This window comes from Muntiacus reevesi, chromosome 6 (assembly GCF_963930625.1).
Source record: "Muntiacus reevesi chromosome 6, mMunRee1.1, whole genome shotgun sequence".
Classification (NCBI taxonomy): domain Eukaryota; kingdom Metazoa; phylum Chordata; class Mammalia; order Artiodactyla; family Cervidae; genus Muntiacus; species Muntiacus reevesi.
The window spans coordinates 61,280,987-61,296,516 of record NC_089254.1 but is presented as its reverse complement, the minus strand read 5'-3'; the positions used below and the strand labels follow the sequence as shown (position 1 = coordinate 61,296,516).

The window sequence follows — 15,530 nt, the reverse complement described above, 5'->3', positions numbered from 1 at the left end:
ACAGTTCTGGCCTACAAAATCTCCTACGCCTATGTCTTTATGTCCTTCCTTCTTTTGCTGCCTTGATGTAGATAAGCACCATGGAAGCCATGGTAGAGTCTGGATCTAAAAGCACTGCTTATTGTAAACCATCTGCCAATCAAGAAACACTTGCTGGTACTTTACATGAGTTGGTGATAAAGTTTCATTTTCTGTGTGTGGTTTTACATTTGGGGGTTTGTTTGTTACAGCAGTTATCTGTAAGCAGCAAACCAAGCAAGAGAAACAAAGATTCTTTCTGTATTGGAACTTTACAGGGCAGATTGCATCTGTCAACACAAGAGCTTCAAAAGATTATTGAATTTGATGAATGCCTAGCTACATGAATGGATTATAAAAACCTATTGTGCAGGAAAAAAGTGAATGGAATGAGATCTATAATGCCACACTGTTTATGTCAATTAAAATATATGCCTACAAATTAAAAAAAAAAAGATCATTGGGTGATATCACAAGAGAGTGTTTCCCAGTAGAGAGGAGAAAAGGTAATTAATTTGAGGACAACAAAAGCATCAAGTTGAACAAAACGCAGCAGTATATACTCTTCTTTCACAGGGAAGAAGTTACAAATATGAGGTATGAGCAAATTACTGTAATTCTGGATTTAAGGTAAGTATAGTAAAGACATCTTTGCCTTCCCCTCTCAGAAATTATCCTCTCAAAACAGAACAAGAAACAACAGAAACACAAACAAATAGCAGGAGAAATCTGTAAACTCGATCAAAACTATGTGAGGAACAACTGTCAAATGCTGTGAATATCTGGGAGGGGTGATGTAAGATGCCCAGAGAAGGCCTATGGCTGCAGATGTCAGATAAAGCTTGAAGAATAGAGGTTTTCAAAATTCACTCAGATAGGAAAAATACCTGACATCCATCATGTGGGAAAACCAGAGAGACAGCAGACACTGATGTGAAGAGCTACTCTGAACCCTATTTAGCTTCAAGAAATAGTAAAGAAGAAAATATACAAGCATGACAAGAGTGTATGGATAACAGAGACTGTACCACGAGCAGTCCTACAGCTGTTGCCTACTGCTGACCAGGAAGAAAGAAAGGCTAACACACACGCACACACACCATGTCATAGAAACCTCATAATAAATCATGCCGCTTAGAATACTGCTATTCCAGTTTCTCCCTGGCACTTATCTCCTGAAAACAGTTGGTCAAAAAATAATGCATTTTACTCAAAGATGGTAAATAATAATCAAAGGAAGGAAAGGGGGAAGGAAGGGCAGAGGAAGAGGAGATGGAGGTGGAGGAGGAAGAGAAGGAGGAGGAAGAGGTAGCACTATACCAATACCAGGAGGAAAAAAAAAAAAAAAACCTATAGAAAGATACTTTAAATGAAAAGAAAAAATTGAAAAAGAAACAGAAAAATAAAAATAACAGATAGGGAACATTCATCAGAAAAAAAACAGTGCCACCAAGTGATGACCAAACATACATACTCCCATGATGGAAAAAAAATTCCTGAAATTATTAAGAACCAGGGCTCAGGGAAACAGGAACTAGCAGAGCTCAGGGAAGATATGGAAAAGAAAAACAGAACCACCACATAAATGAAGATTGTAGTGGAGGCAGCATGAAGGAGAGCTATATTTGATAAAAACACATTAAGAGACATGGAATTCAGGAAAGAAAAAAATACCACTCATCAGAGAGTTATAAGACAATTTAAAGGAAAATAACAGAGAAGAAAAAAAGAGGGGCAACATACAAATAACTGTTTTTCCTAAAGAAGGAAGCAAATGGAAAAGGAAATCGTTAAAGATTTCATCAATGGAACTTGAATCGATACAGAAAAGGAATACACCAGGCCCAAGAAAAACTATTATAGAACAATCATTATTGAAAGATAGCCTAGTAGTGTTACTGGGCTTCAAAGGTAAAGAAAAAATTCTTAGGGCACATAAGCAAAAATACGTACCACCTAGACATGAAAATAATTCTAGCATGGCCTCCAACCTCTGCATAGCAACATTCTTAGGTAGAAGTCATCTGAACAAAACCTAAAAAAGACCTCAGCTCAGTTCAGTTCAGTCACTCAGTCATGTCCGACTCTTTGCAACCCCATGGACTGCGGCACACCAGGCCTCCCTCTCCATCGCCAGCTCCCAGAGTTTACTCAAAGTCATGTTCATTGAGTTGGTGATGCCATCCAACCATCTCATCCTCTGTTGTCCCCTTCTTCTCCTGCCCTCAATCTTTCCCAGCATCAGGGTCTTTTCAAATGAGTCAGCTCTTCACATCAGGTGGCCAAAGTATTGGAGTTTCAGCTTCAGCATCAGTCCTTCCAATGAATATTCAGGACTGATTTCCTTTAGGATGGACTGATTGGATCTCCCTGCAGTCCAAGGGACTCTCAAGAGTCTGGCACAACATCATAGTTCAAAAGCATCAATCAAAAAAGACCTCAGGGAAAGGAAATTTGATTCAAAAAATGTCTTACCCAAGCAAACTGTGACCCAAGTATAAAAGCAGTAGAAAAACTTGCAAACACACAGAAATGTGGCTTAAAGCACTCCTAGAAGACACCACTCAAGGAACAACTTTGACCAGCCAATAGATGAATGAACCAACCATGGCCAAAGTGCCAGCACTGAGTAGAGCCAAGACAGGAACAACTGGAAAATTATGCTTTTGCCCAACTTGTTTATTTTCCATCTTTCTGGGTCACATTGTTTTTGGTGTATATTTTGGAAACAGCATATAGTACATGAGATAGAATGCTCACTTAGAAAATAGAATTTAGAAATAATACAGCCAACAAACAGTAACAAGGAATTAGTCATGTTATGAAAGGAAAAGGGAGAAAGTATTGGGAGGTACTGAATAAGCAGTAGCTTTCTTATGTGTATAGATGGGGGTGAAAATATACCATTTAAACCTGATATATATATAAAGGAATAGTGAAAGTGAAGTCGCTCAGTCGTGTCCGACTCTTTGAGACCCCGTAGACGGTAGCCTACCAGGCTCCATGGGATTCTCCAGGCAAGAATACTGAAGTGGGTTGCCATTTCCTTCTCCAGGGGATCTTCCCGACCCAGGGATTGAACCCAGGTCTCCCTCATTGCAGGCAGACACTTTAACCTCTGAGCTACCAGGAAAGCCCATAAAGGAATAGGGCTATATCTAAATGACAAAGGTACAGACCACAAGAATTAAGCAAGTTGATCCAACTAGCTGTTGGGGAAGAGGCAAGAGGAAGTAGAAGCCTGCTAATTTTTATTGATACTATCTAAATAAATAGAGGATATAAAATTTGCATTACCAAGTTAGCCAATATTAAAACTAAAAACATAATATAAAACTTCCAAGTCATCAGAAGAAATAAATACATAATAAGCAGATGGTACAGCCAATATAGTGCACAATTTAAAAATAAGCCACAAAACAGAAATCATAATATAATAAAATATCATAGAACCTAAGAGCAAAGATTCCTGTCATATCAACAGATGTTAATATGGTTAATTTCAAATACTAAAAGAATCTTAGATTGGCTCATAAAAAAACCCTCAATTATAAGCAATGTTTAAAAGACACATCCAAGTCAAAGTGTCTCTGAAAGGTTAGGGTAAAAAGTTAAAAGTAAAAGGTTAAAGTAAAAAGACAAGAGTCTGTTCTTAAAATGAGCTGAATTTGAATTCTAGGTAAAAGCATTAGATAAGACAAAGAAGGAGGCTTTATCATGATAGAGGATTCAACAAACTATAAAAATCTAGCAATTATGAATATCTAAGAACCAAATAACACAGAATCAACATTCAGGAAGCAAAAACTATACTACATAGAAACAGAAAATAATAATAAAAACACCTGTCAGCCCACGAAACATCACATTTTAAAAAATAACATAAAATACCTAAAATGACATAATTGATAAGGAGGCTATGCCTGGTGTTTTATACTTTGCAAGTAGAAGATAAACTGATTTCAAGAGCCATGACCATTCACAAAAACTGATTTTTTTAGTAGGTGAAAAGCAAATTTCACAGTAAGGCCCAAACAATGAAAAATTCTGTGATCAAATTTTTTTTTCCCTCCACCACCCCGCCCCGTGATCAAATTTTGAAAAGTCACAAACCAATTACAAAAGTAGAAAGCAACAAACCACTGGAAAAATCACATAAACAAACACATCCATTTGAAGCAACTCTTAGTAAAGAAAAATCAAAACCCAGACTACAAAATATTTAATAAAGAAAGATTGTGAACACACTGCATATCACAACCTACAAGATTCATGAGTGACAAAAAGATGAACCCCTAGCCTTATATTTACTAATACTGAACAGGCAGAATGAAAATAAATGAATTGGACATCCAACTTGGGGAGTTAGCAAAAGAAATGAATTAATAATAATTAAGCAGAAGAAATAAATTAATAAAAATGAAAGCAGTAATTTATATCATAAAATAAAAAAGAAAAATCAAATATTCAAATGATCAGCTAACTTTATACAGAAGAGAAAAGACACTGGTATATGAAATAAACAAAAAATGGGAAAATAACCACAAACACAGAGGAAATTAAAAGAATTGTAGGTGATGTTTGTAAAATATAAAAATATACAGCAATACTTAGGAAATGAATCTCCAGAGTTTCTCAAGATGTATTTACCAAAAAGGCAAACTCACAGTTTCTTAAAGTCAGTATTTCATTGAAAAAGACCTGAGGCAGAGGCTTGGATTTTGTAAAATATGGTTATAAACTGAAGATGTAACTTACTCTTTCAGCAATGCATAGAAGGTCTGGTCTATCAGCACTGAGGCTATGGCCTTCTTTTGAAATATAACCCAACATCTAAATGTAATTTTTTCAAAGACTCTACAGTCCCATTGAGATTTCCCATTTGAACTGTCCAATTTTAAATCTATAGTTAAGAGCTAAGGCAACATTTCTCCTACAAGGGTTACTTACCACGGCTTATGGCATCTGGGTTAAAATATTAAGTCAATAAAAATAATTTACTGAATCATAATTGCTAAAAAACATAGTTCCAGTCCAGTGAGCTAACATTCCATTCCCAACTGGCAAGAAATTCAATATGGTTATTTTCATATTGCCTCTGGTACATTTTCTTTCAATTCAAGCTTATGTTTGTGCAAATAAGGTTTCCTTTAGTGGGAAAAATGTTCATGTTTAAGTAATTTCTCATATTCACTCTCTCACAATTAAAGAAGGAATCACTGCAATACCTCAAATTTATGAGTTAACTATGATTTACCTCTAGCTTCAGATTAAAATTCCTAGTTTATAGTGGGTGTATTACAAAAGCAAAGATCAAAAAAAGTATATGATAATGGAAGTAGAAATTACAATTAGAAAAGTAATTTCTGGAAAAAATGGCTCAAAATTAACCCTCAGTTAAGACTGAATTTGGACTCATTCTTGCATATACAACATGGCCACACCTGTGCAATGCTAGTTCCTCTCACCCCTTGGGTTCCCCTTGAGAACCACTCTGTGAGGCCAAATGTTGACCATGTAAGGAGACAGCCATGTGCTGAACAAGGAACCTGCCTGCATACTCACAGAACAGCTTAGCGGGGGCACACAAGTGTACACGTGTTGGACAGAATGTGCACTCTTGGACAGAATGAAGAAAACACTTAATGTGGGGAGGATTGTAAGGAAAAAGGCTGGCCCAACCTTCCTTTAAATCCCATGATATCCCCCGAAACAAGTCACAGATAAGGCCATTGGGAACCAGAGCAGTGATTTCACTAGTCCCAGGCCACAGAGCAACTGGAATAAGAATTCCAATAAAGGGGCTTCTGAACTTTGCTTAATGTACAGTTAACTCTAGTCCCACCTCAATACCAAATATTGTGTGCAGCTTCAGAAGGAAAAAAACAAGCACAGAAATGCCTTCTATCATTTCTACAGTCAAATGAGAATCCTGAGAGTAATCCTAAGAATAATTTGCTTCCAAAAATCTGAGTAACCGGTGAAAGGGTATATCTCTTGTCAGTTTAGGGGACAAAGTTGAGACTGGCTAATATGTAATGTTTTATGGCACTTCAGAGGTCTCTGAATCTGTACTGTAACCTCTCTCAGTAAATTAACAAGAACTAATGAATTAATCATATGAACTTGAATTAACTGTAGTTCCGGTCCCACAATCTAGATGCCATTTTGCCTTGAACCTCAGAACCTCACTTCTCAAAGCAGATATTTTAAATGGCAACTCTTCTTGAGACGAGTTTTGCACATGCCTGGGTTTGAGAAGACAGCAGTCTTGGCGCTATGTATTTATTTACCATTTTATTTCTCTACTCCTATGCAGCTTAAAAAAAAAAAAAATAAAGCAGTGTATCCTCATTAAAGACTCTGATTTTTCTTGTAGAAAACACTACCCTGTGTCTTAGGATATAGTAAGTTTAAATATAATTGGAACAGTAGCTTCAAATAATTTTCTGAACTCAAATTGTTCCAACTGGCTTTGCATTGGACAACATGGGTTTGTCTGCTAAAAAGGAACAACCCAGTCAATTACAACAGAGAAGCAGGTTACAGTGACTGCCATTTGATCACCCGATTAGAAAAAAAAGTAAAAGCATACTTCAGATGATATTTTGACAAAAGATTGCAAAAAGGAAATGTTTCCCCCACACCAAACAGAAAGGCATAGGATAGAGAACCATAACATTCTGAGAATCAGAACGTAGGTGAGAGTCAAACATCACACGACCAGAAGGCCAAAAAATAAAAGCTGTGAACCATCCCTTCAAAAAGAAGATAATTGTAATCACAAAAGTCCTGATTACTGTGTTGCTGAAATATAAAAGTCAGGCTACGCCCACAGATGACACCAGTGGGGGGAACGAAGCAACAAGGTACCTGTCTAAAGAACTCCTCCAGGAGTGACATGGTCCAGCGATGGTGGAGCTCCCATGCTTTTGCTGGATGGCTGATGTCTGCCGTGTGCAACATCAAGGATAATGCTTTTGGCTTTTCAATTCTGTAAACCCAAAGGCCCCAAACACATAATGACCAAACTCACAAAATCTTAGTAAGAGTTTTTAAAATGCCACTATTTTTAAAAAATCCCTTCCATTCTCCCATCTCAAAGCCCACTGCTGCTGAACTGGGGGGAAGTCATCATTCCATCCTCCAACTGGGACATTTATCAGCATGGTCTCCATGTTTATTGAACTGGACACCTCAAAAACTGACTCAAAACCATTTCTGGAATATCTGCCATCATGAAAAAGACAACAAGAATCCAAGACTCACTCACTGACCTTTATTTGTTGCCTCTGCATTGAAGGGATCTTTTAAATTCTCATTAGCGCAAATTGTTACTAGCCTTATTATTTTTTTTAACCCTGATGAGAAATATCCATGATAGGTAATATTCCCATGTCTCTCCTCCAAGCATCACTACTTTATGAGACTATTTAATAAAGTTATATTAAAGGAGATAAACTTTAAAGGTACAGTGACATGGACAAGTAGGAGGTCAAACACCTATAAAAACACATGAGGTTATAGGCTCACTCACGCTTCTGGCTGTTGAAGAGCAGTCTTCATTGCTTTGATTTGCTGAAAATGACAGGACATATCTGTGGCCATCACCATCTCAATTACCAAGGTCCGAAACTCCCTTTCAGAGATACATCACAGAGGAAAAAGGGTGGAAGTAAATAATGGAAAGATTAGTTTATTCTTTTCCATTCTAATAAAATCAGTTAATTAGTTGTGATATTTCAAATCTAAGAAGTCTTTTAGGTAGACTTTTATGAGAAATAAAAGTTTAAAGATGAAGGAAATCACTAAGAACACATGTGGAATGCACATCATTGGAAAATTAATTCACAGGAAAAATTTCAATGAAACAAAGTATAGGAAAGCATTCCTTTTTGCACTGAGCTCAAGATTTGAGAAAAAATTAATTTGAAATTAGTCCTAGGAGAGTGACTGATAATCCACGGTGCACACGGGATATAGGGATCCTACTTTTTAAAAGTAGACATTTTTAGAGCAGTTTTAGGTTTACAGAAAAGTTAAGAAGATAGTACAGAGAGCTCTCATATACCCCTTCTCCCCTACAGTTTCCTTCATTACTAACCTCTTACATTAATGCTGTACATGTGTTATAACTGATGACCAACATCTACACTTTGCACTCATTCTAGCCCATGATTTGCCTGAGGGACCATTCTCATGTTGCACAGTTCTATGGGGTTAGACAAATGCATCCACTCACGTTCCTACCATTAATAGTATAAGAATCGTTTCCACACCCTAAAATCCCATGTGCTTTGCCTATGCTTACCTTCTTGGCCTTGAACCCATGTCAAACACTGATCTTTTCACTGTCTCTAAGAACTTTATTGAGGTAGAATTTGCATAGAATAAACTACTTCCATATAGACTGCACAATTCAATACATTTCAATGTGTTGTGAATAACTTCTCCTACTCTTGTCACTTTTTTTTTAACCAGTATCATTCAAAGAGCAAAAGTTGTACATTTTAAAATAATTATTTAAGGTTTTATGCTTTGGGTGGTCCTGAGAAATCTCTCACTACTGAAAGGACTTTTCCTCTGGAAGTCTTACCATTTTAATCTTTTATTACGTTTAGGTCTATGATCAATTTCAAGATAATTTTTGAGTATGATGTGAGGTAAAGGTAAAAGTTTTTTTAATATTGATATCCATTTGCTCCAACACCATTTGTTGAAAATCTTTTCCTTCCCCCATTGACTGCCGCTAGCCAGAAACATACTGGAAGGTTTTGTATAAATCTAGTTTTAACCATCCAGTACTGCCTTGAATGAGACTGCCTTCAGAGACAAAAACATCACAGTCACCTCTTCCTATTAGAGTCTCCAAATTTTAGCACATCTTCAAAATTTGTCCAATTTTGTTTACTCTCTAGAGCCCTCAAGTCATTGGGGGTTGTGTTTGTGTCTCTGTAGTTTGTTCACTGTTGTTGATGTTCAGTCACTAAGTCATGTCCAACTCTTTCTGACCCCATGTATTTGTAGCAAGCCAGGCTCCCCTGTCCTTCACTATCTTTCATTTTGCTCAGATTTACGCCCATTGAATCAGTGATGCTATCTAACCCATCCTCTGACATCCCCTTCTTCTTTTGCTTTCAATCTTTCCCAGCATCAGGGTCTTTTCCTATGAGTTGGCTCTTCCATCAGGTGGCCAAGGTATTGGAGCTTCAGCATCAGTCCTTCCAAAGAATATTCAGGGTTGATTACTTTTAGGATTGACTGATCTGATCTCTTTGCTGTACAAGGGACCCTCAACAGTCTTCTCCAGCACCACAATTCAAAATCATCAATTCTTCTGCACTCAGCTTTCTTTATGGTCCAACTCTTACATCTGTACATGACTAGTGGGAAGACCATAGCTTTGACCATACAGACCTTTGTCAGCAAAGTGATGTCTCTGCTTTTTAATACGCTGTCTAGGTTTGTCATAGCTTTCCTTCCAAGAAGCAAGCATCTTTTAATTTCCTAGCTGCAGTCACTGTCTGCAGTGATTTTGGAGCCCAATAAAACAAAATAAAGTAAAATCCACAGCTTACACTTTTCCCCCTTCTATTTGCGATGAAGTGATAGGCCCAGATGTCATGATCTTCATTTTATGGATGCTGAGTTTTAAGCCAGCTTTTTCAGTCTCCTCTTTTACCTTCATCAAGAGGTTCTTTAGTTTTTCTTTCCTTTCTATTATTAGAGTGGCATCATTTGCATGTTTGAAGCTGTTGATAGTTCTCTCAGTAATCTTGATTCCAGCTTGTGATTCATCCAGTCCAGAATTTCACATGATGTACTCTCTGCATATAAATTAAATAAGCAGGGTGACAATATACAGCTTTGTCATACTCCTTTCCCAGTTTGGAACCAGTCAGTTGTTCCATGTCCATTTCTAAGTTGCTTTTTGATCCACATACAGGTTTCTCAGGAGATAGGTAAGGTGATCTGGCATTACCATCTCTTGAAGAATTTTCCACAGTTTGCTGTGATCCAGACAGTTAAAGGCTTTAGCATAGTCAATAAAACAGAAGTAGATGTTTTTCTGGAATTCCCTTGTTTCCACTATGATTCAACAATGTTGGCAATTTGATCTTGTTTCTGTCTAGAGTTAATAGTTGCTATTTGCAGAATTGCTTTATGAGCAGATGAACAAGCATTCCCAGTGTGGGATTTCATGTTTTTCCACTTTGCAATGCAGTAAATACATGGTAATATATTCACTTATAAAGTCCTTAAAAAGTCCACTGCACTTATGCATCCAAATAGAATCTACCAAATATTAAACTGCTTTCCTAGAAAGATGTAAAATACTAAATAAATGTCATCTTTGGGTTAATGGGCTTTACTGAGAGCCCTAAAAAAGAAGTTAATATTTTATTTATGGGATAATACCATTGTCTTGAAGCAATGTATCTCAATATTAATAAAATATGATAAAATAATATTTTCAAACATGTCCTTAAATGAACACTAAATCTATGTAACTTAAGAAGTTATCAACTACAATCTTAACTTACAGAATCCCCAAAAACAGGAGTAGCAAAAAAGTATGAAACTATGGGTTATAATTATAAAGACATTTCCACTGAACCAGAAATTCCTATATCTGAGATGCTCCATGATCTAATTCAACTATATTTCACTCTTTTTGAGAAATAAAGATTGTCCTGACTTAAAAAAGGACAAAAATATATAAGGCTACCACATAAACAGATTTCATTAAACTATATTTTTCAAGTGACTAATTTAACTTTTTATATACTAAATTTACTTATGTCGTGCCACACCATTCATTTTTATAACTTACTTTGATCAGAGGTAGGATTCAAAGTATTCTCAACTAGTACTTCACAAATAACAGCCAATAAGAATGCAATTCAGTTCAGTTCAGTTGCTCAGTTGTGTCCAACTCTTTGTGACCCCATGGACTGCAGTACACCAGGCCTCCCTGTCCATCACCAACTCCCAGAGTTTACCCAAACTCATCTCCATTGAGTCAGTGATGCCACCTAACCATCTCATCTTCTGTCATCCCCTTCTCCTCCCACCTTCGATCTTTCCCAGCATCAGGGTCTTTTCCAATGAGTCAGCTCTTCACATCAGGCGGCCAAAGTATTGGAGTTTCAGCTTCAACATCAGTCCTTCCAATGAACACCCATGACTGATCTCCTTTAGGATGGACTGGTTGGATTTTCCTGAGTCCAAGGGACTCTCAAGAGTCTTCTCCAACACCACACTTCAAAAGCATCAATTCTTTGGTGCTCAGCTTTCTTTATAGTCCAACTCTCACATCCATACATGATCACTGGGAAAAACCATAGCCTTCACTAGATGGACCTTTGTTGACAAAGTAATGTCTCTGCTTTTTAATATACTGTCTAGGCTGGTCACAACTTTTCTTCCAAGGAGCAAGCATCTTTTAATTTCATGGCTGCAGTCACCATCTGCAGTGACTTTGGAGCCCAAAAAAATAGTCTGCCACTGTTTTCACAGTTTCCCCCATCTATTTGCCATGAAGTGATAGGACCGGATAGGATAAGATCTTAGTTTTCTGAATGTTGAGCTGTTTTTTTTTTTCCAATGTTGAGCTTTAAGCCAACTTTTTCACTCTCCTCTTTCACTTTCATCAAGAGGCTCTTTAGTTCTTCACTTTCTTCCATAAGGGTGGTGTCATCTGCATATCTGAGGTTATTGATATTTCTCCTGGTTTTCTTGATTCCAGCTTGTGCTTCTTCCAGCCCAGCGTTTCTCATGATGTACTCTGCATAGAAGTTAAATAAGCAGGGTGACAATATACAGCCTTGACATACTCCTTTTCCTATTTAGAACCAGTCTGTTGTTCCATGTCCAGTTCTAACTGTTGCTTCCTGACCTACATACAGGTTTCTAAAGAGGCAGGTCAGGTGGTCTGGTATTCCCATGTCTTTCAGAATTTTCCACAGTTTGTTGTGATCCACACAGTCAAAGGCTTAGACATAGTCAATAAAGCAGAAGTAGATATTTTGCTGGAACTCTTGCTTTTTCGATGATCCAGTGGATGTTGGCAATTTGATCTCCTGCTCCTCTGCCTTTTCTAAAACCAGCTTGAACATCTGGAAGTTCATGGTTCACATATTGTTGAAGCCTGGCTTGGGGAATTTTTAGTATTACTTTGTAGAGCTAATGATAAATAATTATGATGTTTGCATTGGTTCATATTTATGTATTCCAGTGTGAACTGACATGTTCTGGTGTGTTGCAATGATTCTGGGTTTAGATATTGCCAAAACCAGCCTAATAAAAATCAGGGCTAGTGTTAGGGTTAGCGTTAGTGTACTAACATAGCAGTACACTGAACAATGAATGAGGCTCATGACCATAGCAAAGTGGAAGCACAAATAACATAACTAAATTCTGAAAAACATATAGTTAAGTAGAAATAGAAAATCCTTAACAAAACTATAGCTAATAGAAGTGGCATATCTGTACTTTGAAAATAGGTTAAGAGGCAATTATGCCCATCCAGTCATAATTCCCATATGTTCACAAATCCCACAGGCCAGCAGTCTCAGCTCATTACCTGCAAGCAATTTGACAAAGTTCAACAAGAACCTTAAAACATCAAACATTCTGTGATCCATTAATTCTACATATAAAAATACATTAAAGAAATATTCATTGTAAGATTCTTCATAATAACCCAAACACACAAATGCACCCATACTCACACATTCAAAACTAATTATGGCACTTCCACAGATGGAATATTATGCAGCCATTTAGTATAATATTTTAATCTCTATGGGATAGTGGCCATGAGAATATATCACACAGACTTCCAACTTAGGACTTTAAGTGGCCATGGGCCTCAGCTACTACATTGTGACAACTATTGTCATTTTTGCCCAAGGTCATGTTTCCCTGGGCTGCATCAGGTGACTGAGGATATCTCTTCCTGGGAGACATGGAACTCCTCTGATGGCTGACTGTGGCTCAAGAACTTCCTGACAACCTTGATGAACTTTCTTTAGAATTCACGGAGTTCTAGAGTGCACCTACCCAACTTTACCTCCCTATATCCCTCCCCTGGGATAAGAAAAGTAAGGAAGAAAAAGTCTACAAGCAATAAATGCTGGAGAGGGTGTGGAGAAACGGGAACCCTCTTACACTGTTGGTGGGAATGCAAACTAGTACAGCCACTATGGAAAACAGTGTCGAGATTTCTTTAAAAACTGGAAATAGAACTGCCATATGACCCAGCAATACCACTCCTGGGCATACACACTGAGGAAACCAGATCTGAAAGAGACACATGCACCCCAATGTTCATTGCAGCACTGTTTATAATACCAGGACATGGAAGCAACCTAGATGCCCATCAGCAGATGAATGGATAAGGAAGCTGTGGTACATATACACCATGGAATATTACTCAGCCGTTAAAAAGAATTCATTTGAATCAGTTCTAATGAGATGGATGAAATTGGAGCCCATTATACAGAGTGAAGTAAGCCAGAAAGATAAAGAACATTACAGCATACTAACACATATATACGGAATTTAGAAAGATGGTAATGATAACCCTATATGCAAAACAGAAAAAGAGACACAGAAGTACAGAACAGACTTTTGAACTCTGTGGGAGAAGGTGAGGGTGGGATGTTTCGAAAGAATAACATGTATATTATCTAGCGTGAAACAGATCACTAGCCCAGGTGGGATGCATGAGACAAGTGCTTGGGCCTGGTGCACTGGGAAGACCCAGAGGAATTGGGTGGAGAGGGAGGTGGGAGAGGGGATCGGGATGGGGAATACGTGTAAATCTATGGCTGATTCATATCAATGTATGACAAAACCTACTGAAATGTTGTGAAGTAATTAGCCTCCAACTAATAAAAAAAAATAAATAAAAATAAAATCTATTAGAAACTTAAAAAAAAAAAAAAGAAAAGTAAGGAAGAAAGGAAGGGAGGGTGGGAAGAAAGAAAGAAAGAAAAAAAGAGGTAATCATGCAAGCTCTGGAGGGCTTCATTAGACTGTCCTGGGACCAGGAACATATATCTACACAAGCATACATACTTCAATACCAGGACATATCTGAATATTTGTAAAGCTGTTCTCTACCATATTCAAATCTTTCATTATACTTTTACAAACATTTAAATTGGACAGAGGGCTCCTTTTTCTGAAAGATTTGCATTGATTCACTGAAATGCTCTGCATTTTTAGATGCTTCTTAAATCTACCATTTCCCAATAAAATCCAAGACAAATACTCCTCTATGATTTAATGAACTAGAGCTGCATGGAAACTAATAGCCAGCTCTTCCTGAAAATCAAGTTTCCGATTTGTTGTTCAGAATAGCTTATTTCTCTGAATCCTTGTATAATGGCACAGAGATATTCAATAAACAACAAAGCATTTAATTAAAATACAAGTATTATTTGCACCACAGTAGATTCAGAGGTTTTTAAGCATTTAAATGACTTTTCCAACAAGTTTTGAAACACCTTGACCCTATGTTAACAGCTACAATGATCCGCAGGCTTGCTATATGTATCACAAAGTGAATTAAGTATTTTAGATGGATTTTGGCATTTATTATTACCCTAACCAAATTATAAGGTAAATGTTATTATAAGTTTTCTAGAAATTAAATTTTTAAAAGGTGTTATGGGGCTGAGTAGCTTCCCAACCGACATACAGCTAATAAATGACTGTGTTCACATTCAAACTTAGGTCTACCCAAGTTCAAAGACACACACAGTATCATTTAGGTGACAGAATTAAGTACCCATGATTATTTTAACCTGTCAATTTCCTTAGCAAATTTTGCGAGATTTTTTTAAGAAGTCCAATCAAAAATAAAATGACAAAAATATGTTAAATGATAAAATTCATTTAAGATCAAAACAACACTAGTTTCCTAAGGTAACCAATAGCAAATATGTCCAAAGTGCCTATAATATATTTGAATATTTGTGTCAAGAATAAAAAAAGAGACATAAACAGCAAGAAAAGCTTCAGAGTATTATTTCTTCAAAATAAGTGCACGTCATCTCTCTCACCATTCCTTACCTGGCTTCCATAACTCTCCTGTAGCTCATCCTTACCTCCAGTCATCCTTCGAGAGATTGATCAAAATATTCATTTCCTCATCCTCCTGCAGAAGGCGATAGGCTGCACTTAAATGGTGATTTTCTAAAACAGACCTATCGTTGTACAGAATCGCTGGGTCAGACCTGAACAGAAAGCCAAGAAAAATAATTTAGGTTGTTGAACAGCTGAGATTTTTCAGGTAACTCTCCTAAAGGTAGAAATACACCATCTCTTTATCCTATTTTAGCAATTAACTTTGCCCCCATGTCATTTATATCAATCAAAAAGTTAGCACCAACATTACAAATTATCAATTGATATTTGCAGGGTATTGAAATGTCAATATATGGCTATTATTTCACATGTGATATCCAACTTGAGAACTCTCTAAAAATTATTCTATAACA

At 36.9% G+C, this 15,530-nt stretch overlaps 1 protein-coding gene across 2 annotated transcripts in view; it reads right to left on the bottom strand.

Moving 5' to 3' along the window:
• The window catches only part of PDE1C (phosphodiesterase 1C), a 502,728-nt gene that overhangs the window by 77,703 nt on the left and 409,495 nt on the right, over positions 1–15,530 (bottom strand). For both annotated transcript variants that reach the window (XM_065939408.1, XM_065939407.1), the window contains exons 10-12: positions 15,138–15,266; positions 7,556–7,657; positions 6,892–7,012 (exon numbers count right to left, since the gene is read on the bottom strand). In XM_065939408.1, coding sequence (XP_065795480.1) covers positions 6,892–7,012; positions 7,556–7,657; positions 15,138–15,266 — 352 coding nt within the window. The remainder of the gene's footprint in view (positions 1–6,891; positions 7,013–7,555; positions 7,658–15,137; positions 15,267–15,530) is intronic.